Here is a 26,164-nt window from a genome sequence, read left to right as displayed (position 1 = left end):
GCCCTAAACATCTGGGACTCAGGCCCTCTCAGACTTGCCATGTGCCCACCCCTTTCCCAAGACAAATGAATCAGATACCGTACAGATGTGTAGAAACTTGTTTTATTTGGGTAACATGTCCCAAAACAGGTCAGTTAGTAAAATAGATTCTAGAGAATATGGCCCTATGCACAGCCCTCCCGCCCCAAAAAATAACCCTGGGGGCGAGCCTTCCCCTTCCCCCTTGGGATCCTCTGGTATAAAAAAAAGTTTTGGCATCTCAGTGTTTATCATCTAGGCACGGGGCACCATGTCCATTTTCAGTATTCCTAGGGTGCAGCAGTAGTGGGGGACGGTAGCTCTGCCAACCTGCCCCCCACCCCACCTCAGCAAACATTTCTGTCCTACACCACAATCTGGGACCAAAACAAAGAGCAAGCTGACCCTTCCACTGAGGTGCTGGGCAGGGCTCAGTGCCATCACTTGTGCTTTGAGAAAGAGGGAGGGGATTTATTTGGCACTTTAAAAATACAGGAGTGACCAGGACTGGAGAAGCCAGAGAAGGTACCAAAACTGGCAGGAAGATGCCATTTGGCACTAGTCCCCTGGGAGAAGGGAAGAGGAAGATAGATATGAAAGTAGGAGCTAAGAAAAGTTGGAGGGGTCCACTCCAAGTGACAGAGGGCTGAAATGGGCTAGAACCAACAGGACTGCTGACTCTGGGCCTATGCCCTCTCTATACCTCTATCCCACAGCAGCTGGGTACCCACCTCCAGCCTCCCAACTATCAGCTTGTCCCTATGTGTAGTGTCTGATCCCTGATACCAACACTCAGTGTCTTCCCCAATACTAATGTCCCTTGATCATGTCTCTAGTGACTTGACCATCTTTTGTCCCTTGGGCCTGGGGGCCAGGCTCTTGTCTGCCCACTTCCCTCTCATTGGCCAAATAGTCCCAAAGGCTTCATCCTTACCTCCCAGAGAACTCTTTGGTCCTCAGTACCTCCCTTCCCCACTCCTTCCTATTCCCCACACACTGGGAGAGGGGGAGGAAGGTCAAGGGCACGTGATACCCAACCTCCCGTGCGTATCTTGGAGCCCCCTAGACTTGGATAAAGAGCAGGCCAGTGAGCAGGGCAAAGCCTGCTAGGAGCAGAATGACCTTGAGGATTCTCTGCTCAGAAGTGGCCAGCTCCTGGGGCAGGATTTCCAGGAAGGTGATATAGAGAAAGGTGCCAGCCGCCATGCCCTCCAGCACAGACTGGGCCAGCTGGTGCAGTGGCCCTGCTGACTCTGCCAGAGCTGCACCCAGTCCAATGCCCAGGGGTGTCATGCATGAGAAGAGGATCCCACAGCCAGCCACCACCTGTGCTCGCAGGTGGCTCTGCAGCAGCCGCAGGGATAAGCTGACTGCCAGGATACCCTTGTGGAGCAGCAAAGCCAGGCACAACTCCATTGCCCGAGCCCGGTCTCGCTGCAGCCCCACTGCCAGCCCCTCAAACACTGAATGCAGGGCCAGGGAGAAGACCAGTACACAGGCACGCAGGGCTGAGGGGGCTGCCGGGGCTCCACCTGCCTGTGGGACCTCTGGTCTGTCATGCCAGTGCTGCAGCCCACCATTCGCTGTTCCCAGCAAAGCCCTCATCTCCTCTCGAGGTGGTGGCCCCGACTGTTCCTTGTAAGCCAGCGTGATCTGCTCCATCACCAGGACCAGGAAGAAGCCCATGGCCAGGATGAACTCTTGTAGGGGGAACTGGAGCTGTGGGCAAAGGGGACAGCGTGGACTTCAGGAGACAGGCCAAGAATGGGAAGGAAGAGTCAGATGCAGAGTTTAGTGGAGTCCCAGTTACACAGACCTGGGGTCCCACACACAGAGCCACTCTCAGTTACACAAAAATATAGTCACTTGGTGCCACAGACACAGAATGACACACAACCGTACAGATTATGGTGTCACTCCCAGTGTTACATGTAGATCATGGTTTCTCAACTTTAGTACTGTTAACATTTTGGATTGGACAATTCTTTGATGTAGGGGGCTGTCCTGTGCACTGTAGGATGTTTAGCAGCATCCCTAGCCTATACCCAATAGATGCCAGTAGCAAGCCCTCCCTCCCTGAGTTGGGACAACCAAAAATGTCTCCAGACATTACCAAATGTTTCCTGGGGAGGTGGGGGGTGAGGGTGGAAGGATGACAGGGGTGGGCAAAACCACCCCCAGCTGAAAGTCACTGAGGTAGATGGACACAAAGTGTCACATGTAGGCCACACATTGGCCGACTTTCCCAAATGTTCACACACAGAGCCACATACTGTCACAGGGACAATCAGGCTTGCACACAGTCACACAGAGACACAAGTCACTCAGTCACAGACAAACAGTTACATTCAGTGTTACTTCCTCAGTTCCTCCAACTGTCTCAGTTTTTCCAATAAGACTGTCCTATGCCTTGGACTTGATCTTCCCCACACCCTACTTCCTTGGGTTATATAGCCTTTTGGTCAGCAACACCGGGTCCCTGGGAATTGCCTCCTACCTGTCCCAGGCCTGTAGGGACCTCTATCTCCAGCCCTTCAGGAAAGGGTGAAGGGTGAAGATGATTCTTGGAGGGCTATTAACTTCCTGGAGGCTGAAACTAGAGAAACCTACAGATAGGTCACACACCTGGTAATAGGGTTCCTCACACTGTCACAAAGGGTACGTAGGGGTCACATAGGGACTGAGGGGGTGAGAACCTACAGAAAGAGTTATGCTCTATGACTAAAAATCACAGCTCATGGGGTCACATGCCAAGAGCCTTCCATACAGTCGTGGAGTGACACACGGACAGAGCCATACAAACACCTCTCCTAGAAGCATGTGATTGAACACCCACATACACAGGGTCACATGCAGATGACCGGGGCTCACCGTCACATGCAGGGCCGCCAGGGCCTCATCTATGGCAGCCAGGTAGTCAGGCAGCAGGTCCAGGAGACATGTGGCCAGAAAGACACCACCCGCAAAGCAGCTTACCAGGCTCAGGGCTTTTTGGCGGGAGGCTGGGCAGGAGTGGAGCATAGAAGGGAATGAGCAAATGAGCCCCACTACCCAACCTAAGCAACAGTCACTCTTGCCGTCCCCTCTTAGGTCACCTTCCTTAACCCCAGAGCCTTCCCTCCCCCAAGCACCCATGGCAGCAGGGAAAAGGAGAGGCTTACCTGAGGCTTCAGGGTTAGCGCCGGGCCGGCGCAGCACACAGATGGGCACTAGGCTGCAGATGAGAGTGAGCACCAGCAACAGCACCAGGGCCCCCAACTTCACCTCCAGTCCCACAGGCACTGGGGGCTCCGAGGCTGCTGCCTCGGGGCGCCACACCAGGAGCTCTGGCTCTCCCCAGGGCCCCATGGTGGCTGTGGTAGCTCCAGTGACTCTCAGACCTAGGAAGACAGGGTGAGTGGGGGAGTGGTCACTAGGGAAATATGGGGCCAAGGAAAGGGGAAGGCTGGTCAGCGGAATGCAGCTCCCTCACCCCAGCCACTCTGTGACCTTCCCTATCCCAGTGTGACTCATCCACTCCTGTATTGGGAATATCCCTCTTACCCCTCAGACTTTATCCCTTTCAAGTGACTTCTTCAAGTGACTTATTCAGGGACCTAGCAAGGGGGAAACTGAGGCATGAGGAATGTGTGGATATCTCATTACCCTTTCATGCGGAGCTCCCAGAAAACTAGAGAGCTGGGGTCCTCTAAGCAAAGGAGAGGTCAAGCCTCCTTTCCAGGAGGGAATGGATGAAGAGAAGAGGGTTCAGGGAGAGATGTCATGGGTAGCTTCGTGGACCACCTGAACAGGGAGAGCTGGTGTGCTCTCCCGCTCCCACTTCCCCAGCGCCATCCCCCCGAGAGCAGAGAGCGACCGTTTCAGGCCACAGGCTGGGATGTCGGGGCAAACGACCAAAGAGGGGCCCTAGGCGTCTGGGGTCCCGGGACGGGCTGACCCAACAACTGAGGGCGGTGTCTGGAAGTCCGGGCTCCGGGAGGCGGGGTCTGAGGCCGCCAGCGTGCCGGGAAGCTGAAGAAGAATGTGAGAGCCCGGACTCCGGCTCGTAGGCCCCGAGAAGCCTGGGCGGCCGACCCGGATCCCGCTCTCTGGGATCCCGCACTCACCTCTCGAGGGTCTCACTACAAGGCATCCGCTCTGTTCCGGCCTCCAGTCGGGAATTCCCGCCCCCTCCCCATCGTTTACCCCTCCCCCCGCAGCCGCGGCGTACCGACCCCCCCCAGTGGCCAATGACAGCGCCCAGAGGGCGGGGCCAGACTGGGAGTGACGTGAGCTAGGAGCAATCAGAGGCCAGCAGCCAGAGCCCGGCTGAGGCGAAGACAAGCGGGGCGGGGCAAGGGAAGGGAATTAGGAGAGCACCCAGGGGCTGAGGGGCTGAGGGTCTGGGGCGCTGTGGTGGACGTCTGACCGGCGAACGTGGCCGGTCAACGAAGGCTTCGATCCTTTGAAGATTCTAAAAGAGGAAGCTAGAAACCCCGCGGTCAAGGCTGGTGCTCCATACCCAACCCCCGCATTCCCAAGTCTTCCGCCTCCCACATCTCTGAGGATATCTGCCTGGTCTTGGGCCGAAGTCTTCTTATCTCTCTTAGAAGATTCTAAGATCCCCTTCTGTGCACCTGGGCACCAAAGGGAAAGCATTCCCTTCTTAGGACTGACTTCCTTGCTTGACTCCCTCGCCAGCGCCCACAAGGAAGAAAAAAGACAAGGAAGAATTGGAAAAGGGGAATAGCAAAGTGAGGGTATTTCTTGAAAATCAACCCTTCTTGAACTACCAATGGCCGGAGCTGACTTCCCTGCAGCCTTCTGCCTGCAAGTGGGTAAAAAAGTGGTGGGACCCTTCTCAGAGGTTGCTGAAACCCCACTCAGTGAGGAGCTTCTCTCGGCACACTCCAGCTTATCACCCTTACCGTGCCTCGAGGCATCTGGCCAGGGTTCTCTCCAATCGCATCTGGAACTCTCCAACTTCTCTCCCTCCAGCCCTGTTGGCCTCCTTTCTGTTTTCTGTTCCTTGAATGAACCAAGGTATTTTCGACTCTGGACCTTCACTGCTTCCTTAGCCTGGATTCTCTTGGCCCACATCACGGTGCTATCGGAATCCTCTTCTAGTCTCATGGGAGGGTAGGGTGCAAAGGAGGAAAATAAAGGGGGGTCAGTCTATTTTTTTTTTGCAAATGTGACAAGGCCTCACCTAAAGAAGGGACAAGGTGATGCCTCTGAGAAGGCTCTGGAAATGCAGGCCAGCAACTTCCTTAAGAAAAGGGAATATCAGGACTTCTTGGTGGAGGGGGTCTAGGAGAAAAGAATCGTACAGGATTCTAAGATCAGGATGTAAGTGGAATGTGGTATTGGTGTCCCGTCACTTAATGAAAGTATCGTTGCTGTTCCAAGCTCTTCATTAAAAGATAAAAATTACTGGGACTTCCCTGGTGGTCCAATGGGTAAGACTCCACGTTCCCAATACAGGGGGCCCAGGTTCGATCCCTGGTCGGGGAACTAAGATCCCACATGCTGCAGGGCAACTAAGCCCGCGTGCCACAACTACTGAGCCCACACGCTCTGGAGCCCACGCGCTGCAACTAGAGAAGCCCATGCGCCACAACAAAAGATCCCGCCTGCCACAACTAAGACCCGACACAGCCAAATTAAAAAAAAAAAAAAAAAAGTCCGTATATCGCAACTAAGAAGCCCACATGCCACAACTATAAGCCCACATGACCCAGCAAAGATCCCATGTGCCGCAACTAAGACCCAGCTCAGCCAAAATAAATAAATATTTTAAAATAAAAAAGATAAAAATTACTATTAGGGAAAACAGATTATTCAAGGGAATATTATGCATGCACTGGTTTGTCTGTCGCAAATTATGCTTTCAAGATGATTGTTAATTAGTAAATTAACAAGGAATCATGGACTGGGAGTCAGGACAGTTGGGTTCTAGTCCCAGCTCTACCTTAATTTGATGTGTGATCTTAGGCAAGTCATTTTCCCTCTCAGGAGCTTGATAAATCAGGTGGAAGAAGGAAGTTAGACTAGCAGATGATGCCAGAGGTTCCATCCAGTTCTAACAACAGAGGCTGAGTGCAGTCAGCCCTCCCTATTCACAGATGCAGAACTGCTACCGCGATACAGAGGACTGCTTGTACTACATCATTTTACTTAAGGGACTTGAACATTTGAGGACTTTGGTGTCCGAGGGGGATCTTGGAACCTATCCCCCACGGATAAGCGGGGACGACTGTATATCTTCCACTTAATCATTTCTACACATGCAGCCTGCAGGAAGCCCTTTGAAAACTTTCTTCCTCTAGGAAAGATCTCAGCAAGGACAGCTCTGCTTTCCTAGAGCTCTGCATGAATCTAGGAAGCCTGCTTTGTCTCCTCACTACTTGAGCAAGATGCGGGGAGATGAGCAGGAAAGCCAGAGTGGGAAAATTTGAGAAAGCCCCAGCAAGGTAGCTTCGTATAGTGCAAAGAATATGGGCTCAGGCATCCAAATCTTGGTTCAGCTACTTACAAAGTGTGATTGAAAAATGTTGCCTGCCATATGAGTAAACAAAGGATGTTGCAGCCATCAAGCCACTACAGGCGCCTCGTAAGCCCAGAGAGAACTCAGGATGGATAGGAATGGGCTGCCCTGCTGCCAAGCCCTCAGCCACTGCAGCCACCCCCAAAGGTGTGCCCTGAGGGACTTGGGATGGGATAGAACAGGAAACTGGCCCTAGAGAGCTAAGGTGCAAATCAAAGGAATAATTTCAGTGAGCCCAGGCTCTTACATTTTCCCATACATAGAGTGCTAAATTCATTAACTTGAGATATCTGGTTTTCTTTACTTAATAATAATCCTTTGATGTTCCTAATACCTGGTCTTTGTTGCAAAAACTCCTGTATATCCTGGTTCCTCCCTTACCTCTTTGGAGCAGTCCCTCAGAGCTATCTGAGAGGCTGCCTCCCAGGCTTCAAGTCCTCAGAAAGACTGCCAAATAAAACAAAATTCTCAACTTTTAGGTTGTGCAATGTTTTTCAGTCAACAAGAGTAATCTTGAGAAAGTTACTGAACTTCTCTCTGCCAGCTGTGAGTTGTTATGAGAATTATATGAGTAACATGAGAATACCTGACCATGTATCAGTTACTCAATAAATATTAGATCCTGTTCTTGTCTTTACCCTCAGCCCATTTAAATTTTCACGGGAAGAATACCAGTTTGAACTCTGGATCCACAACCCAAATTTTTGTGCTTTATTCACTCAGCTATCCTTTATCTGAAGTACTGCTGGGGAGGCAGGCAGATGAAAATCATACCTATATCAGTATTATCCTCTATCCATTATTTTATTTAAAGTGAATTCCTGGGTCATCAGTCTCTGGACCAAGGCAAAATGTCCTGAGTTTCGGTATTACTACATTCTAGTCACGTATCTGTCTTCTCATTGGTAAAGTTAGTAAAACATTACCTGCCCTGTCTACCTCAGCGCTGTTGTGTGTTAAATGAAGAACAATGCTTATAAAAAACATTTTGTAAACTATACAAATGCAGGACACATATTGCGTATTGTCGTTGGTAATCATACGCAAAAAATAAGTCATTCCCAAACCAAATCCGAATGATTTTTTAACCTCTTGCAGTTTTCTAGGCCCTTGTCCCTCCGTTAGTTAACAGAGAGTCCTGTGAGTGTGCGTATATAACTGCTGTTCTTTATCAGTAGCATAATGCATGGATTACGGATTTGGACAACCTGCGATTGCGCGACTTTCCGCCCGCTGAGTCAAAGCGCTGTCACATAACTTGGGTCAACAGGTTATTATTTACTCCCTAACACTTCGGAGTCACGTGGCAAGTGAAACCAAACCAAGCCTCAGCCCACATTCCGGAAGTTCCCCCGGCGCCCCACACCCCCCCACACCCCACCCCTTCCCTACAGTAAGTCTTCTGGCTCTTACCCTCCCTCAGACCCAAATCCCCGCCAGACAAATAAGTGCTCCGGCCGCATTGGCCCCACTCCTTCTCTGACAGCCCATTCCGACCAGTTACGGCGGAGCCTGCCTCGAGACGGTAATCCCATTGGCTCAATGCACTACCCCTCAAAACCTCTGGATGTCTTTAGCGTCCAATCAGACTCAAGTGTGGGAAGAGCGCCACGGGGTGGGGGAGGGGATGCCTCTGTCAGTCTTCGGCAATCCTATGGACTCTTCCCTCCTTTGTTTTCAACCCCGCCGTGGTCTCCCGCCTGTAAAACTGACGTCCAGAGGACAGGCACTCAAGCGTCCTGTGCTCCAGTCACAGCCATCTCTATCCTTCCCTGAGGAGCCAGCAAACCCTCAGGAAGATTTGCTATCGCTAGGAGAAACTGAGGCAGAAAGGGCAGGCTGCTGTTTTAAGACCGGTTTGTGCACGCTCCTCCTCTTAACCCCCTGCTCCAGCTGCTGCGCCCCTATCGTGGCTCCTGGCTAGGTGCAACCCACTTACGTAGTGTAAGGCTGGGGGCGGGGTTTGGCTAGGCAGGTCCAGGATGCGAGATCCTGGAGGAAAGAAAAGGTGTAGTGTTTAGGGCCATCAACGGGCTAGGCTGGCTTGGCAGGGCTGGGCTCTTCGGAACAGGTAATACCCAGGGGGGTGCCTGTTGGTCTGAACCAGAGAGATAAGGCCGAAGGCGAGATCTCCGGGTGACAGGTGAGGGGGCTGCACAGGTGAGGAAGGGGGATAATGGAAGAGGGAGAGGAGCCCAGAAACTGTGGGGGGTGGGGGAGGGGGAGAGCCATCATTCTCCTTCTGCAACTGCCCCCCTCCCCCCCATGCCTCCCCGCAGAAGCATGGATTTCAGAACCCCTGACCTGCTGGAAATGTGGCTGGAGCCTCCAGAAGACGTCTTCTCAACAGGATCCTTCCTGGAGCTGGGACTCCATGGTCCACCTTCAGAGGTCCCAGTAACTAGGCTACAGGAACAGGGGCTGCAAGGCTGGGAGTCCAGTGGGGGCCATGGCTTTGTGAGTGTGATGAACGGGAGTGGGTGTGGGTTGAGACAACTCTGTGATAAGAAGTCCAAGAGGCTTCAGCTTCCACTTAGAGAGAGGTCTGAAGACAGAGCCCCTAAAATAGACATGAGCTGTAACTATCCTCATGTCCAAGGACAGAAGGGACTGAAACTGAAGCATGAAGGATCTAGTTTTGACGTTAGATAGGACTTCCAGAATTCTTCCTTATACACATATACACCCTCTTCTACTGTAGGGTCTTCAAGAGAGTGAGCCTGAAGATTTCCTGAAACTTTTCATTGATCCCAATGAAGTGTACTGCTCAGAAGCATCTCCTGGCAGTGACAGTGGAATCTCTGAGGATCCTCGCCATCCAGACAGTCCCCCTGCCCCCAAGCCACCCAGTTCCCCTGCCCTCTATGAGGTTGTCTATGAGGCAGGGACCCTGGAGAGGATGCAGGGGGAAGCTGGGCCAGCTGTAGGGCTCATCTCCATCCAAATAGGTCAGTGTTCTTTGTGGGAAACGGACAATGGCCCTTCAGGTCCAGCCCTAACCCTGGGGTTAAGGGAGTTTCCCCAACCTGTGCCACTACCCAGGGCCTGCGGCCATCCATCTCCTTTCTCCCAGCCACCTATGTTTCCCTCAGATCAGTGGAGCCCACCATTTATGGTGCCTGATGCCTGTGTGGTCAGTGAGCCGCCTCCCGATGCTCATGCCCACATCCTGCCCAGAGCAGGCACTGTAAACTCAGTGCCTCCCGCAGCCCTGGTGAGTCCTGGGGGTCAGCTGGGTTCAGTACTCCCTGATACACAGAACTGGGGAGAAGGGGATGAGGGAGGGGAAAACTGATGCTGAACACTGTCTTTGCCCTAATTTTTGTGGCATCAGGCCTGAATGCCAGGGAGATGTGGGCAACTTTAAGAGCAGGAAAAGACAAGAGAGACAGAATCCCTTGGGGGTAAGGGGGTGATGCCTCAGTTAAGGAGAGGGTGGGCTGAGGGAATCCAGGGATAGGGCTTAGGAGAAAGCCCGGACCCATGAGCATTGTCTGCTCAGCTAGGGCCATCGTCTCGGCTTTGGGTCAGGATGTGGAAATGTGACAGGCCACCTGGGAATCCAACTGGTTACTGAGCACAGAATGTAGAAGCAACTGCAACTACATTTTTTACTGGAACAATGGTTCACCAGGCACCCACTGCCCATGGTTACAGTGTAGGGGGTTAACACATCACACACCTTCCCAAGGCTAGCTGGGCTGGTTCCTGCAGCAGGGATGAGGAGGGGGTCTTGCCCAGGTCACTGTTCCTCCCTTTATCCTGAAAAGAACTCCTTGTGTGCAAAAGGCAGGGAATAGGTTCTAGCCTCCCTGCAAATCTGTGGTTGAAGCTGAGACCAGAAGCCAAGCCAAGCATCTTAGAATCTTGGGCTGAGGAATCTTAAAAAGTCCGAGGCATCTAAATTTGAGTGTGCATCAGAAACACTGGGGAGTTTGTACTGGGCCACCAGGGAAGTCCCGGTTTTGTTTTCTTTTGTTTTTGGTTTTGTTTTTAAAATAAAACCCTCTAGGGGAATTCCCTGGCAGTCCAGTGGTTAGGACTCTGCGCTTCCACTGCAGCGGGCACAGGTTCCATCCCTGGTCAGGAACTAAGGTCCTGCAAGCCGCACAGCGTGGCCAAAAATACATACATACATACATACATACATACATAAATACCTCTAGACCTCATTTTTAGAGATTTTGATTAGGTGGATTGGGAGGGACACCCCTCTAACGATTCACCAAATAGTCACAGAGGCAAGAAGGGAACATCAGAATAAGGCAGAGATAGAAGTGGTTTAGCTAAAAGCCAAAGACCATCAACAGGCAAAAGCAAATTCCTCTTGAGTCACAAAGTGAAGCATAAATCTTTCAAAAAGAAGTATTAGTTAGAAAAGCAAGTTACTCACTTGATGGGCTCACATTAACCAGACACCTATGTTCCCCACATACTTTGTTATGAGAAGTTGTTCAGTCTGGTTGCCTTTGGGGAATTCTTTGAGAGGGGACAGAACTTCAGTCTGAAAGGTAGGGCTCAGCCCCTAGGGGAGGATGGGCCATCGCCCCAGGGATCTCCTTGTGGTTGGCAGGTAATGGTAACACTCTGCCAAGCTGAAGTTAATGGCAACAATGAATCATTTGCCTGCTGTAAGATCAAGCAAACCCTACCTTAGTGAGTTACTCCACATCCTCTTCCAATACCCCCAAGGTCTGCGGAAATGTGGACCAGAATAGGCCCTTCCTAACTTGCTGTGATTACCAAGGTCTTAAGTCTGTGGGCAAAAATATGACAAAACCACCTTTCTCCCTTGTCAGCCTCAGGAAGTCCCTGTGGTTTAATCAACAGTCTGTCTGCATTAAGGTCCCTGCCCCTCATCTCATTTTACGGTTTGTTATTCCTCAGTGCAAATAGGAAACACTCTCCAGGAGGCATGTAAGGGGAACAGCATGAGTACTGAAAATGGGATGACCCTCTCTCCATTCTCATCTTCTCTCGTCCCCCACCAGCTGCCCTGTCAAACCTTGTTCCTGACAGAAGAGGAGAAGCGTCTGCTGGGACAGGAAGGGGTGTCCCTACCCTCTCACCTGCCCCTCACCAAGGTAACATGCTTCCCCAAAGGGTATCGTAACCCAGCGGCCCTACCATGGCCTCTGAGGAGCCAGGATAGCAGGGGAAGAGTTGAGGAGTTGGGGGAGGTTAAGGGCCCAGGACTGACACACCCTGGGCCCCCAGGCAGAGGAGAGGGTCCTCAAGAAGGTCAGGAGGAAAATCCGTAACAAGCAGTCAGCTCAGGACAGTCGGCGGCGGAAGAAAGAGTACATCGATGGACTAGAGAGCAGGTATGTTTGGACTCACATTTCTGGATTCACGACTGGGCCCCCTTCCTCACCAAGGCAGGCAAGGTCAGGGACTCATGTGTTAACAGAGCCTTATCCTACCTTTCCACCCTTCCTAGGGTAGCTGCCTGTTCTGCACAGAACCAGGAACTACAGAAAAAAGTCCAGGAGCTGGAGAGGCACAACATGTGAGTGAAAACATAGTGTGTGTGTTGGGGTAAGGGTGCAGCACACAGGGATACCATTCTTGGGCCCTGGTTCCCAGGAGATCTAACTCTTCATTCCTCGTTTCCCAGCTCCCTGGTGACTCAGCTCCGCCAGCTGCAGATGCTTATTGTTCAAACCTCCAACAAAGCTGCCCAGACTAGCACTTGTGTTCTGGTACCATTAATCTCTTTCCCATCTCCCCTGCCACCTCCTCCATCTTCTGCCAGGTTGCCATGCTGATGCCCCCACTCCGTAGCCAGACCTATCTTCCCATCCCTGATGACCCCAACTGCCCCCTAGTCACTCTGCCCTCTGCTCCCTTCCCTTATTGTCCCCACAGCCCAAATGTCCTCTTGCTTCTTCCCAGATCCTTCTTTTCTCCTTGGCTCTCATCATCCTGCCCAGTTTCAGCCCCTTTCAGGGCTTACCAGAAGCTGGGCCTGAGGATTACCAGCCTCATGGAGGTGAGAGGCAAGGGCAGGAAAGGACTCTGTTTTCCAGAGTAGTCAAGAAGTGGGAGGGAGGTCCTGTTCTGTCTAGGATCCCCAACCAAGGGAGCACTATTCTACTGCCCTTTTTCCTTCACCCCACAGTGATTTCCAGAAACATCCTGACTCACAAGGACATGACAGAAAATCTGGAGAATCCAGCGGTAGAGTCCAGATTGGAGGGGCCACCTGGGGCCAAAGGTGTAAATGGCTCAACAAGGACACTGCTTGAGAAGACAGGAGGGAGGGCAGGCCCCAGCAGGCACATCAGAACTGTGTTGCATGCAGATGAGATGTGAGCTGTAACACTTCCTGGCCCACTTCTCAAACACAATAAGGAATCCAGGGCTCCGCTGTGGTTCTGCTTCCTCCTGGGGTTCCCACTCAGGGCTCTTTGGCTTCAGGGGTCTGAATCACATCAGGATGCCCTAGATGTCTGTACCCCATGGCTCAGTCTGCCTATGTCAGGAGGCACCTCAAATACTTTTGTCATGTATCTGTGATTTTATTTCTTCTTTGGGGATAGAGTTGAGGGGAAAATGACATTTTGGCTGAGAAATAAATTTTTTTTTTGCTAAAATTGTATCCTGACAGTTTTAACTAATAGTAGAAGAGGGAGGAAGATAGGTACCTGGTAAACTGGGGCCTAAAGTTGCCACCCCCTTTCCCTCTCTACCCCCATGACTTCCTGCCCCAAACCAAAGTACACTAGGGAAGGAAACGATTTTACTCTTTTTATTCTGCTCATTAATGATTTAGACGAGGAAGATGGGAGAAAGGGGGTGCCACCGCAAGGTTCCAGAGAACCAGCGGCACGAGTCAGTTCATCCCACTTTCTGTCTGAGGTAGGGTCTCTAAGACCCAGATGAAAGGGGAGGAGGTAGCTATATGGACTCAATTTGCTTCCGGACCTTTTCCAGCGCCTTTCTGTCCAGTTGTCGCTGACGAACAATGACAAGGCAAGCAAAGACCAAGGCCACACCTATGACAGTCCCTTCGAATTTCCAGAATAAGTGTTGTTCCATCAGAGCTGAGCGGCAGCTGAGGGCAAGAAGAAACAGTTATCCCCAGGGAAGGCCAGACTGCGTCTCCCTCTAATCTCCCTCCTGTTTCATCCTCACCAAGATATATCTGAGGAGAAAAGAGGAAACCAGCGTCAGCGTTCTCAAGTGTTGACAGTACAGGGACTTCCCTGATGGTCCAGCGGTTAAGACTCCGCGCTTCCACTACAGGGAGCACAGGTTTGATCCCTGGTCGGGGAACTAAGATCCAGCATGCCGCATGGTGCGGCCAAAAATAAAAATAAAGTGTTTACAGTACATTAATCCCATTCAAATATTTAATTTATTTTCTGGTGAGATAAGCAGAGCTGGTATCAACCAGTTTTACTGATGAGAAAATATGGCCAATAATCTAGTGCTGAGGAGTAGAGCTGGGACTTGGGTTCAAGTAATTTGCCTCCAAATCCCCTCCCCTTTCCAATATGCCATGCTACCTCCATACAAAGAGGAAGAGGCAGGACTATCTACCTAAAGTCATAGCAGCAAAGGAGGTGATCTAGGAGGATTCAAGAAGAGAAACAGCACTTGCCTTTTGAACTCGCTCCTCTTAGATGAGCTGCATGTGATTTTCTCCACATACCCGGTGGAGCCACACTCGGGGGTGGTTTTCTGCCAGGAGGAAAGGACCAAAGCACTTGTTAGGAAGGGGCAGCCGGAGAAACAGGAAGGCTGCCATTCAGAATGGGCAGGTGTCCAAGTGCTACGGCTCGGAGCTGGTAGGCAACAGAGAACTAATGAAGAGTTCTCATGGGGGTGATGAGGTGGTGGTTACAGGATGAGAAGTACGTGTTACTAAGAACACTTCAGGGGCAACAGTCTACGAGAGGCAAGGGCAGGTTCCAGAACCTACTAGATTAAAAATGAACAGAACACGGTTATTAGCTGAACGTTGCCATTAACTTGGAAAGAAAAGGGCACATTTTCAGGGGGAAGACCAGTTCAGATTTGGACTCACACTGAGACTGCAAGGAAAAAGACGAAAAGACAATGCAAAGGCATACTTAGTCAGACAGTCCCTGTCTGATTCGATGTGAGAAGAAGGGGAGAGAAAACAGATACTCACAGCCTGGAAATTAGAACATGGAGCACACTCTTCCGCCAGCACAAACTCTTCCACCAGCCAGCACGGCAAATTTGAGGTGCTCACTAGACAGGGAGAGAAATGCAAGCCCCAGACCTCGTTCACAAAATATTTCTCCCCTAAGTTCTGCCCATGAACTTCCCAGCACAGCTGAATGCCCTCGCTCCACGTGGTGCCGCCCTTTTCCACCTGATCTCTAGGTATATGGGAGGAGGTCAAAACAAAACAAAAAAACTATAGGGGCGTCGGGTTCCCAGACCATCACCCACCTGACAGCTTCTCCTCCCGCACGGGAGCTTCTGCTTGGCTGAAGCGGGTGAGGGGGAGGGAAATGGGCAAAAGTCAGAAGCCGGAAAACAGGGAACCCGCCCCCCCCCCCATCTCCACGGTCCAGGGACACAGGGGGCGGGGACGATCCGATCCTCCCGTCCCCTCCTTTTCCCTGCCCTCAGCCCCTCCTTACCAGAGCCTTAAAGTGAAAGCGCAGAGCAACCAGCAGAGGTGGCGGCCCTGGGGGAGGCCACGCCTCCCTGCGCCCGCTGGCATGGAGTGCTCAGTGTCCCACCTGTCGGGACAGAGGAACCTGCCTGACTGGCCTCGTGCCTCGGTCGGAACGCAGAGACCGCGCTTACACTGCAGTCCTCGGGGAGGTTCCAAGTCAGGGCTGCGAAAGGCTGGGGTTGCCTATCAGATCAAAGGCTCTTTCAGTACGCCCCCATGGTCACGGCGAGAAAAGGCAATACGCATTTGCTGGGTAGGACCGTGAGCTTCCTTCTTCGGACTGGTACGGTCCTCACGGAAGGCCGAGGGGGCGTAGAGCCTAGCACCTCCTCTGCTCCGCTTCCGCTCCCGGCGTCTCCATCTTGCGCGCGGAGGATCCTGGACACGGGCAGGTTTGCCAGAGCTAGGCCAGTCATCGGAAGAAGAGGCCCGTGGCTTGCCTGATGGGCCTCGTAGTCTTCCGCCCGCTGCTCCCTGGGAATTGGATCTCCCTGCATTTGTGCAGCGAGATGCGACCCATTGGCTCGGCGCACCGTTGCACTATGGTCCTGGTAGTCTTCTGCCGGAACCGAGAAGATGGCGGCTGTCAGGCTTGTGGTCGTTCTCGATGCTCCGTGGGCTGTCGCCTTTTTGCCCCTCTGGGCTACGTGTACAGCGAGACATAAAAAAGAACGATACGTCGCCCTCTCAGGACTTTCCTCCCTCTTTAAAATCCGAGGACTCACCATTAAGCATCAGACTTTCTGATACCCCTCCCCCTTCCCGCCTCGAACGAGGGTCAAAGGGAGAACCTGTGTTGGCGGTCCAGGGATGGAGGCGAAACTGCACTTCCTCCTCCCTCCAGGGGCAGGAATACCAGAGACTTTATGTGAATGAAGGCTTCCCCGGTCTCCGGGCTCCCACTCAGCTCTACTCAGACGTCACCTTCTCGCATGTTAATTGCTAAGTTACTCCCCAGAACCGGTCCTTTGAATAACCTCTTTAAATGTTCTCAGCTCTTCCTTGCTCCTACCTAATGCAATTAGAAGAGCGTGAGATTTGAAATCCCAAGAAGCGTTGAGTCTAGGTTCATAGGTTCAGGTGCTTATTAGCTACATGACTTTAGGACGGCATCTGGCTGTCAGTATTCTGTGGAAAACGGAAATGCTAATGTGCATTTTCTAGGTTTTTTTTTATTTCAAGATGCAAATGAAATGTGTATGAAAATCCTTTATTCTCTTCTAATTATATTGCCTCACATTTCTATTGTACTTTTTGAATTCAACGTTTAACTCATTTTGATCCTTTTCAGTAATCCTGAGGAATCAGAGTTGATATTACGCCTATTTTATGAATAAGCTCAGAGTGTGTCACTTGTCCAAGGGCACACAACTAGTAGGAGAGCTGCGACCTAAGCCTAGACTTTCAACTCCCAGGCCACAGATTTGTGCCTGCTTTCCCTCCCCATGGAGCCAAACCTTGACATATATCCAGAACTGCAGTGACTTGACCCACATTCTGGGTTCATGCTTTACTCTCTGGTAATGTATTAGTCACTACCCTAATTCTGCCAAAAATTTCCTCCTAGTTTTACATATATGTATGTCTGCAGCCTCTCAGACAACTGGACTATGAGTTTAGTTTTCATAGTTGCTCAGTAGATAGATAGGAGGTATTTAAAATAAACTTCATATAAATCTAGGCACTATTAATAATCTGTATCCCACCTCTTAAGATCAAAGCACTTATCCCCATGCTTTCTTCTTGTTAACTCTGCTCCACACTCTCCTCCCTCAGGAAGTCTTTTTAGCCTAAAGATCACAGCTACTCCCCTCCCCCACAGCCCTAAGAGCTAGCGCACAGTATATCTGGTGCTACATCCCATAAATTCTCTCTTCCCAGCAGACTGAAATCTGGCTGCTCAAGAGCAATAACTAACAGACTGGAAAGATCACTGGGCGGGAGTTGAAAAAACAACAACCACCTGGTGAGGGCTGAGCTTTAATTTTGCTTGTAACTATTTGTTCCTTTAAGTTATGATTTGTCTGTATATGTCAATAGTTGTATGTTATAGAAAGTAGGATATTGGTTTTTTTCCCAGTATTTTTTAGCCATAATAAAAGTTTTGGCTGAAATACAGTATTCTGTTACTCCTTACCCAATCCCACTGTGCCTCATGACAAGCTGGAAGATTTTGTAAGATCTCACTTCCAATAACCGTACCAAGCAACTGAATAGGGTCTCCATGCTGCAACTGGATTTTAAAATATCTGCTCTGGGGTATGACAAAGATGTCGGTCAGTCTTCTTCCTGGGATTCACAAAATGCAAGTCTTTCCTCATCTCTTGAGCAAATTAAACTAGCTGAGCAGTTGACTACAGAGCTCACACATAAGCCACAGATAAGGATCATCACCCCATCGAAGCTTGGATACGTAATACATTTATCAAATTATTCTCCACATTTATCAAATTATTTTCTGAGTCCTTTTCCTGGCACTGTCAGACTTTTTCTGAGTGTTGTCTTTTACCAACAGAAACAGCAGCACACAAAAAGGCTTTGCTGACAGCTCCAGGGTTGTGCCATCCACTTCCACACTGCAGGCTTGGGGATTTCTTAAATGCCTTGAACATCATATCCATGAATAAAACTTCTAATGGTACTTTGTCTAAACCAAACCTGACATTTTCATTATCCTGATAAAAGGTCAAGTCTGTGAGATAATTTTGCTGTTTAAAAGTACTGTGTAAGAGTGAAAGGGGTCTACGTATACTTAAGGGAACTCAAGCCTAAGGTTTTGGGGTTTTTTTTGGCCACACCATGCAGCATGCAGGATGTTAGTTCCCTGACCAGGATCAAACCTGTGCCCCCTGCATTGGGAGGCAGAGTCTTAACCACTGTACCACCAGGGAAGTCCCAAGTCTAAGTTTCTTTTTCGTGGTTCTTTTGCATGCCAATAGTTTTGCTTCTTTGTTATTCAGTAGTTAGGGGCAGTTTTTGTTAAATTTTACTAGTCCCTTTTCTAGTAAGTACCACCCAGAGGTTATATTAACTTGACCATTGTGCTTGGCACATAGTAGACGCTCAATAAATATTTATGACTAAATGAACCTCTTCTGTGTCTCATTTTCCTCACCTATAAAAGCAGATAATAATGCTTACTAGTTACTTAAAGGGATTCCTGGCAGAATCAAAGATGCTAGCAGAAATCACTGGATAAAAAATACTGGTTCTGCTATTTCCCTGAGGCTAGGGCTGTCACTCCTCTGGGGAGGCCAAAGAAAGAGTCCTGCTCTTTTAGAATCTCCTGGACAAGACTCTGCACACAAGGATCCTCTAAATCCCATGCTGGAAAGAGGATGTCCAGACCTTCAGTTTCAAAGAAACTCTGCTCCTTGTTTCCCTCATCAATTAAACAGCTGGGGAAGGGAGAGTTGTAGGATTAGACATCACAGGAACTCAGCCAGATTCAAGCAGACCAACCACCTCAGAGAGACAAGAATTAGGTTTATGAGTAGAGAGCAATTCCGACAATGATGAAAGTTACCCAAAGCAGGGACATTTGTGCAAATGGTGGCCTTTAATACTGAGAAAGACCATGCAGAGTGACAGGATAGGACCAAACCTTCAGAGGGTGGTGCTGAGCCAGCCTCTCACAGGACCCTAAAGCCTGCTCCAGTAACAGAATAAATCAATTATTTATCTACATTTATATTTGCCCTGGAAACCCACAGAAGGTCTGAGGCTTAGGGCCATCTATCCTTCCTTTCCTCCTCCCTCTCTTCCTACCTCCTTTTCACCTTCTTTCACTTTCTCAGTTCTTTCCCTTCTTGCCTCTCCTTCCCTCTCTAGTCTACCTCCTTCTTTTCCTCTTTCCTCCTCGCTCCTTCCTTTTTTCTTCTCCGCATTCTCCCCATTCTTCCACCATCTACCCATCTCTATCCCTCCAAGCCCCACGTGCTACTTCTCCCCTGCCCGGCCCCTCAGCCCTGCCTCCCTCAGGTTCAGCCTCCAGGCTTAGGGCGGAGGGGCAGAAGGGGAGTCCTCAGCCCAGGGAGCACTTGTTGGTGTTCTTCTTGTCACAAGTTTTCAGGTCAGTGCTGGGGGGCTTGTTGCTGTTTCCCTAGAGGGAGAAGGGTACAGGGGTCAGGGTGAGAATGGCTAGCGGGTCTGGGGTCACCCTCATGGGCAGTCTTAGCACTGCTCTCGTCAGTTTTTACTCCCAACGCGCGCGTGCACACACACACACACGCACACGCACACACACACACGCACAGTTGTACTTAGCCCAGCAGAACCAACTCACTGATCTCCGGCCTCCTGACTTGAGCAAGATGTCCCGGGCCAGGGAACTGAAAGCCTAATGGGGAAAGTAGAGATTGGTCAGAACAGGTTGGAGGGGAGGATAAGTCTATCTTCCAATACTTCATCTCTTTGAGGGATGAAGGATGGGGTGTGTCTCACCTCATCTACATTCATGCTGGATTTAGCACTTGTCTCGAAAAATCGGATTCCATGCTCCCGAGCCAACTGCATGGAGTGAAGCGGTACGAAGAGAGTTGGATGAAGGGCAGCAGCCAGGTCCTCTGCAATCCGGCCTCATCTTGGCCCTCCTGGCCCAGTTCTAGAACATTGCCCAGCCTGCTCTTACCTTATCGGCCTGCTCCTTCTGGACCTTCCTCTTGGCCTCCATATCACACTTGTTCCCCAGTAAGAGGCGCTCTACCCCAGCCGAGGCATTCTGGGACAAAAGGTAAGAGTAAAAGTTGGGTCCTGCTCATTTTCACAGTCTCCTTCATCCTCCAGGTTCTACCCAATTCCCCTGTCTCTCCGGGAGGGTCCTCACCTCTTTGATGCTCTTCATCCAGTTCTGAATATTCTCGAAGGATTTCTCATCTGTGATGTCATATACTAGGATAATGCCCTGGGGAATGGCAGAGTTCATAATGGAGCCTTGTACCATATTCCCCTGTTTAGGCTTCCCACCCACTGCCCTCTAAGTGACCCTGCCAATTCTATCCACAAGTCTAATCACTAGGCCACATGGGGCCCTCTGCAACCCATACTGTGCCCCTCCCCATTTTTCTCTGCCCCAACTCCTGTCCCTCTATATTCAGACATTCTAGTGCCTCATGCCTCATCCCTTGTCCAGAACCACACTTCATACCATGGCTCCACGGTAATAGGCAGTAGTTATCGTCTTGAATCGCTCTTGGCCAGCTGTGTCCCTGAAGAGGTGGAATATTTCATGGGGTGGGATACAGGGAAGAGGTCTCCAAAGAGAGAATCCCACCCCCACCCCCTAAGAATTTAGCTTTTGCAACTGAAAGGAACAGAATCAGGAAACAGTAAAGGAAGAAAGGGATAAAAGACAGTTGAGCTGATACTGAGTGATGGTAAAGGCCTAAGAAACAGGTCTTTCTGTTTTATTCATTGTTTACTCTGTGCCAAGCATTGTGTATATATCATTTTATTTGTGCCATTTTATGTAATCTTCACTCTGTCCTTGTGAGACATGTTTTATTGTCTCTATTTTACAAATGAGGAAACAGATTTAGAGAGGCCAAATAACCGATGAAGGTCATTCTGTACCAGAACCAGGATTGAACCACATTCTCCTCTTATCTGTTGTATCATAATGCCTCCATTAAGCCTTTTACCACTTGACACCCTTAGGGTCTCCAGCTTCAGGTCAAACCTGAAGTCAGGTCAGGTCAAACCTCTACACTTGGCTTTATGGCCTCTCCACTAGACTGAGAGTCAAGTCTTAATTCTGCTATTTGCTATTTAATTGTTTAGAGCCTGTTTCCACATTATAGTTCAACAGACAATTGATCTAGCTAGACAGTTGCCAAGTTCAGAGGATGCTCCAGGTCCGGGAGAGGCAAGACAATTACAAAAAAGCTGAAAATAGTTGAGTAAGCAGGAAGAGAGATGAAAGGACATCTGAATGAGGTGACAGAAATGGATTAGAAAATGTACTGGAAGGAGCATTGGGAAAGGGAGAGAAATGAAGCTAAAAAGAAGAGAAACACCTATAGGAGGTAAATGAGGAAGTCTGTCTTAGGAGGCCTGAGGGATTCACTCACCAGACTTGCAGTTTGATCTTTTTCCCCTCTATATCCACAGTGCGGATCTTGAAATCAATTCCTAGAGGTGGAGAGTGTACACTGAAATTGAGACATGTATACACATGTATGTAAAAGTGTGTGGTGAGAGGGACAGGAATGGAGCAGTGGCAGTGCCAGAAATTCTGCAGGGCAGGCACTTGGGAAGCAATCTTGTAGGAAGTGTAAAACTAGGGGGATTTTCTCAAAGCTGTACTTGTATAGCAAGCATATTGTTTTTACTTAGATTTTATGGATTTTGTAGGGGAGAAGGTGATGAAAATTCTGCACGGAGGCTTAAGGCCTCTAAGGCACTGATTGGGTCCACTTAGCCATGCCAGCTGACAACTCTCTCAATTCAATCTGTCTCCCCCAAAATATTACTTTCAGATTCCTTTTTCCTTCTGTTTTCTTAGAACCCTCTACTCTCGGTTCTCCCACCTACCCTCCTGGCCCTACAGGGTAAAGAGCAAGGAAAAAGGTAGCTGATGACAGTCTATGTGAATTAACTAGTAGGCCAGGCTTGGAAACAAGAAAATTTGAGGCTAAACAAGATTCCCCCAAGACTGAATTAGGAGAGAGGGGCATTTTTCTCTCCTCTTTCTAACTCTCCTTGTCTTATTTCCCAGGCCAGAGGAGATTAAGAATGATGAGAGGGGGGCTTCCCTGGTGGAGCAGTGGTTAAGAATCCGCCTGCCAATTCAGGGGACACGGGTTCGAGCCCTGGTCCAGGAAGATCCCACATGCCGCGGAGCAACAAAGCCTGTGTGCTGCAACTACTGAGCCTGCGCTCTAGAGCCAACGTGCCACAACTACTGAGCCCGTGTGCCACAACTACTGAGCCCGTGTGCCACAACTACTGAAGTCCACGCACCTAGAGCCCGTGTTCTGCAACAGCAGAAGCCACTGCAGTGAGAAGCCTGCGCACCTCAAGGAAGAGTAGCCCCCGCTCACCGCAACTAGAGAAAGGCCGTGCGCAGCAACGAAGACCCAACACAGCCAAAAATATATAAATAAAATAAATTAAAAAAAAAAAAAAAAGAATGATGAGAGGGGAGGAGGGAAGACAACGTTCTCAGTGGAAACTTGTGCACCTCCCCCAAGCCTGAGGAGGCTGAGTCACCAGGCTGACTCAGAGACCCCAAAAGTCCCCTCACTCTGCCTTCCTCACCAGGCTGACTGCATGCTCCTGATCCCAGTCCTTGGGCCACTCTCCAGCACACTCAGCCGCTCTGTTCCATCTTCCCCAACCCCTATTAAGTTGAGGGGCAGGGAGACTGGAGACTGCTAAGTAGATGGTAAGGTGGGAATGCAATGGGAGAGTATGCAAACTCAGTGGGACAGAAAGAAGCTAGCAGAATTGGGAGACAGATGTTCAGGGAGAGGGGATACAGGAAATGTGGAGAGTGGATCAAGAGTTCTAGGTGGATGGGGGTGGGGGAAAAGGAGCTGAGAGGGAAGTAAAGAAGGGTTCATGTGGTTTTGGGGAGACAAGGGAAACAGGTGGTACCAAGAAAATAAGGGGCTGGCACAACTGAGGAGTAACCTGGAGGTCTCAGAGAGCTTAGAGGTTTGGGTACTATCCGGAGACTTATAAGGGGGATGGGTCTGAAACGGGGTTGAGGGACTGGAGTTCAGAAGCCTGACTCTAAGGGGACTTAAAAGTGGGCCACAAATAATCCAAGAGCCTGAGGATGAGGGCATGGGGGAGTCGGGGATCTAGGGTATGGCCAGTGGGCTCACCGATGGTGGAGATGTAAGTGTTGTTGAAGTTGTCCTCTGCAAAGCGAATGATCAGACAAGTCTTGCCCACCCCCGAGTCCCCGATCAGCAGCAACTTGAAGAGGTGGTCGTAGGCTTTGGCCATGGCGGACACTGGGGGTGCCGGGAGAGGGGTGGGGAAGCGCCGTGCACTGGTAGGCGGGATTGGAGGGCTGGCAAATAGAGCGGCCCCGGAGCCTAGGCCAGGAAGTTTTCCTCCCTCTCCGCCCAGGCTCCGGGAAAAAGGAGAGGCGGCACTCCTCTGGGCCCCACCCCCTGCCCGCCCACCCCTGTCTGCTGGCCAAGGAGGCCAGCCCGGTCTTCGGCTCTCTGGGCTTTCCTTTCCCAGCCAACACTGGCCTGTCTCCTTAGCCATTTCCCATAGCTTTTTGCTTACTTTCGTCCCCTTTTTGAAAAAAAATTAATTTATTTATTTACTTATTTTATTTTTGCCTGTGTTGGGTCTGTTGCTGCGCGTGGGCTTTCTCTAGTTGCGGCGAGCGGGGGCTACTCTTCGTTGCAGTGCGCGGGCTTCTCATTGCGGTGACTTGTTGCAGGGTACAGGCTCTAGGCGCGCGGGCTTCCGTAGTTGTGGCACACGGGCTCAGTAGTTGTGGCACACGGGCTTAGTTGCTCTGCAGCATGTGGGATCTCCTGGACCAGGGTTCGAACCCGTGTCCCCTTCACTGGCAGGTGGATTCTTAACCACTGCGCCACCAGGGAAGCCCCCATCCCCCCTCTTTTGATTTCACTCTTCCAGTCTGAAGCCAGCGACGCTGGGGTGATGTGAAGTAGAAGTTTAATCAAAATGACCAGGGGAAGAGGAATTTTAGAGGAATTAAGGGAAAGGGAAGTTTGGGGGAATAAGGGTGAAGGCCAGGACAGCACTAGGAGTTGCCAAAATTGGGGACTGATTTTTGGAGGGGCGACTCAGGGAAAATAGAATCCTTCTGGGGGCAGTTCTAGAATTCTGGTGTTAGTGTTCCAAGCCCTTAGTTTTAGAATCCCAGTTCCTTTTGAAAAAAGCGGGATGCCTGGAGTTGGTGGCTATTCGTTGAGTCAGTCTGCCCCCTGGTGGAACAGAGTGAAAATTAAAAGTAATTACACTATAGAATCAGCACGCACACACACACACACACACACACACACACATATATCCCAAGGCGCGCGCCGGCGCGCGCCCACATGCACACACACAGACTTCACCTAGATACATTCTGGAGCTTCATTTTGAACAGTCTTTCTTCTGGGACCCTGTGTGTGAATTCTCTGACAAGCCAGCTCAGGAAGACAGAGATTGGGACTACAAATGTCTGGTCTCGTTCTTTTCATGAGATCTGGATCTTTTAACACAGCCCTGAGACAGTACTACTGACACCCCACTGAACAGACTGTGAATGTGTAGCCTTGGCAACCAGGAAGCTGAAATATGGAGAACACAGCTATAAAGAAACAAATTTATCTTTGCCTTTGGAAAAAGTTACTCAAAATATCTGCTTTTCTAAAAGCAGGTCAGTAGAATAGTCCTTGTGTAAGGATAATGTACTGGTTGTGAGAAGGCATCTTTTGTCACTTCACCTATCCTCCTCGTCACCTTGTGTGCCAATGTTTGTCCTTTCTCAAACACAACTATTCAATCCCCTTTTGTCCTTTATCTCACCACCCATTATGTCTTCAAGCTGTATTACTAACCTTGAGTGTCCTCTACTTCTTGCTGGCCAAACCATCTCTCTCCAGTCTTTTAAATTATTCTTCAATGTTCATGGATTGTTCTGATAAAAATCCATCAATTCTTTTTCATTTCATTTTATTTTGTCTGGATCTGGACTCTTCATCACCAGCAATATATTATTCTTTTTCACCTCTCTAAATTGTACTTATGCTGCTGTATACCTGCTTTCACTGGAGCCTCATCTCCATAGTACTCTCCCCCTAGCTCTCAGAGCTTCTGCAACAATGCCTTCCCCCCCCCTCAATTTTGGCAGGCTCATTCGGTCTCTGGTTTTATATTCACAAGCTCTTCCCTCAGCCTAGAATTCTATTTCCCCAAACTGCTGTTTGATTGATTCCTTGTCTTTCAGATTTCAGCTTAAATGTCACTTCCTCAGAGGTTTTTCTCACCCATCAGTAGTGTGCTGGAACCAATCCTTACTGGCTCATGAGAACAGATTGTGCTTATCTCTTTCCAAATCCGTGTTTAATGATATCACATTGATAGTCTGCAATTGGCCACGGTGGGAGTATTTACGCCATCGAAATTAGCAAAGACAACAAATCAGGGCTCCCCTCCATATAGTCAGGTGTTAAACGTTTACCAGTACAGCCTTGACTAGAACTCACGTCCCTCGCCCTATTAGATTCCTTTGGAATTAAACAGGTCCCCAGATGCCATTTGGGTCATCTTCGCCCCTCCTTTATGACAAATGGACATTCTAACCCTTTGATCACTACTGTAGAAGACCATGATTTGTTCTTCATTTTTTCTTCTCATTCCCTGTCTAGAGTGTCGATGCTGCCAAGATTAGAAATCTTGGAAAGGCAGCGCTGGTGAAAATGTGGGGGAAAGGATGTGGGAATGTAAACTGGCACAACCTTTTTGGAAGGCAGTTTAGTAGCATACTTTGGACAATTTGTTTAATGTCTCTGGGCATCACTTTCCCCATCTGTAAAATGTGGATAATAATAGTATCAACCTGATGGAGTTGTTGTGACGATTAATTAACTTGTGAAAAGCAGTCAGAACAATGCACAAATAAGCACTACATAAGTGAGTGATGTAATTAGTATTAGAGGGAAAGATGGAAAGGAGAGAATAAAATCTAACAATGGTTAGCCCTAGGAATAGGCTGGAGGTGCGGAAAATATGAGGACTTTCTTTTTTCATATTTACATTTCTGAATTGTTAAAAATGGGCAAACTAAACCAATTGAAAAATAGTAAAGAAATTTAATAAGTCCCAGACATGGCTCAGTCTCGCTGTTTTCCTAAGCAGTTCCCATTGTTAAAGTGTAGCGCGAAATTTAAAAATTGTCCATTTACCCCTCAATAGAGATCAAACGCTGACCTTAAGAGAACATGCTCACTCTCTCAACATGGCGACTCATCTATGGCCTG

General features: G+C 49.7%; 4 protein-coding genes and 1 long non-coding RNA gene across 10 annotated transcripts; 1 reads left to right on the top strand and 4 right to left on the bottom strand.

Moving 5' to 3' along the window:
- Positions 1–86: 86 nt before the first annotated feature.
- Positions 87–5,116, bottom strand: SLC39A1 (solute carrier family 39 member 1). 3 transcript variants are annotated; one of them, XM_082358538.1, is made up of 4 exons: positions 4,926–5,116; positions 3,180–3,398; positions 2,890–3,020; positions 87–1,737 (listed from the first exon to the last, which is right to left on the bottom strand). In XM_082358538.1, the coding sequence occupies exons 1-4, from the start codon at positions 5,095–5,097 to the stop codon at positions 1,081–1,083; spliced, it is 1,179 nt and encodes a 392-aa protein (XP_082214664.1). In that variant the 5' UTR covers positions 5,098–5,116; the 3' UTR covers positions 87–1,080. The 3 variants fall into 3 exon arrangements, with proteins under 3 accessions (XP_082214664.1, XP_082214666.1, XP_082214665.1); XM_082358540.1 differs by lacking the exon at positions 4,926–5,116 and adding an exon at positions 4,125–4,244; XM_082358539.1 differs by lacking the exon at positions 4,926–5,116 and adding an exon at positions 3,562–4,057.
- Positions 5,117–7,995: 2,879 nt separating this feature from the next.
- CREB3L4 (cAMP responsive element binding protein 3 like 4) lies at positions 7,996–13,144 on the top strand. Of its 4 annotated transcripts, none has more exons than XM_082357292.1 (10): positions 8,002–8,400; positions 8,824–8,935; positions 9,246–9,492; positions 9,637–9,758; positions 11,536–11,628; positions 11,762–11,868; positions 11,985–12,053; positions 12,162–12,246; positions 12,440–12,536; positions 12,666–13,144. In XM_082357292.1, the coding sequence occupies exons 2-10, from the start codon at positions 8,828–8,830 to the stop codon at positions 12,857–12,859; spliced, it is 1,122 nt and encodes a 373-aa protein (XP_082213418.1). In that variant the 5' UTR covers positions 8,002–8,400; positions 8,824–8,827; the 3' UTR covers positions 12,860–13,144. The 4 variants fall into 4 exon arrangements, with proteins under 4 accessions (XP_082213415.1, XP_082213418.1, XP_082213417.1 ...); XM_082357291.1 differs by having other exon boundaries at positions 8,004–8,400; positions 8,824–9,001; XM_082357289.1 differs by having other exon boundaries at positions 7,996–8,400; positions 8,824–9,001; positions 9,246–9,758.
- A 135-nt stretch (positions 13,145–13,279) lies between these two features.
- Positions 13,280–15,944, bottom strand: JTB (jumping translocation breakpoint). The gene is made up of 5 exons (XM_082365377.1): positions 15,166–15,944; positions 14,972–15,009; positions 14,685–14,767; positions 14,151–14,230; positions 13,280–13,601 (listed from the first exon to the last, which is right to left on the bottom strand). The coding sequence occupies exons 1-5, from the start codon at positions 15,246–15,248 to the stop codon at positions 13,445–13,447; spliced, it is 441 nt and encodes a 146-aa protein (XP_082221503.1). The 5' UTR covers positions 15,249–15,944; the 3' UTR covers positions 13,280–13,444.
- Positions 15,945–18,743: 2,799 nt separating this feature from the next.
- On the bottom strand, positions 18,744–23,288 carry RAB13 (RAB13, member RAS oncogene family). The gene is made up of 8 exons (XM_082364103.1): positions 23,033–23,288; positions 21,272–21,332; positions 20,350–20,410; positions 20,029–20,106; positions 19,834–19,923; positions 19,647–19,712; positions 19,489–19,542; positions 18,744–19,305 (listed from the first exon to the last, which is right to left on the bottom strand). Exons 1-8 carry the CDS (start codon positions 23,154–23,156, stop codon positions 19,228–19,230), a joined length of 612 nt encoding a protein of 203 aa, XP_082220229.1. The 5' UTR covers positions 23,157–23,288; the 3' UTR covers positions 18,744–19,227.
- A 187-nt stretch (positions 23,289–23,475) lies between these two features.
- LOC309616623 lies at positions 23,476–26,156 on the bottom strand. Its single transcript, XR_014237538.1, has 2 exons — positions 26,115–26,156; positions 23,476–24,121 (listed from the first exon to the last, which is right to left on the bottom strand). It is a non-coding gene; the product is annotated as an uncharacterized lncRNA (long non-coding RNA).
- Positions 26,157–26,164: the final 8 nt, after the last annotated feature.

The sequence above is a fragment of the Balaenoptera borealis genome, assembly GCF_965194805.1.
Source record: "Balaenoptera borealis genome assembly, chromosome: 1".
Taxonomy (NCBI): domain Eukaryota; kingdom Metazoa; phylum Chordata; class Mammalia; order Artiodactyla; family Balaenopteridae; genus Balaenoptera; species Balaenoptera borealis.
This window is presented reverse-complemented; position numbering and strand designations above follow the sequence as displayed.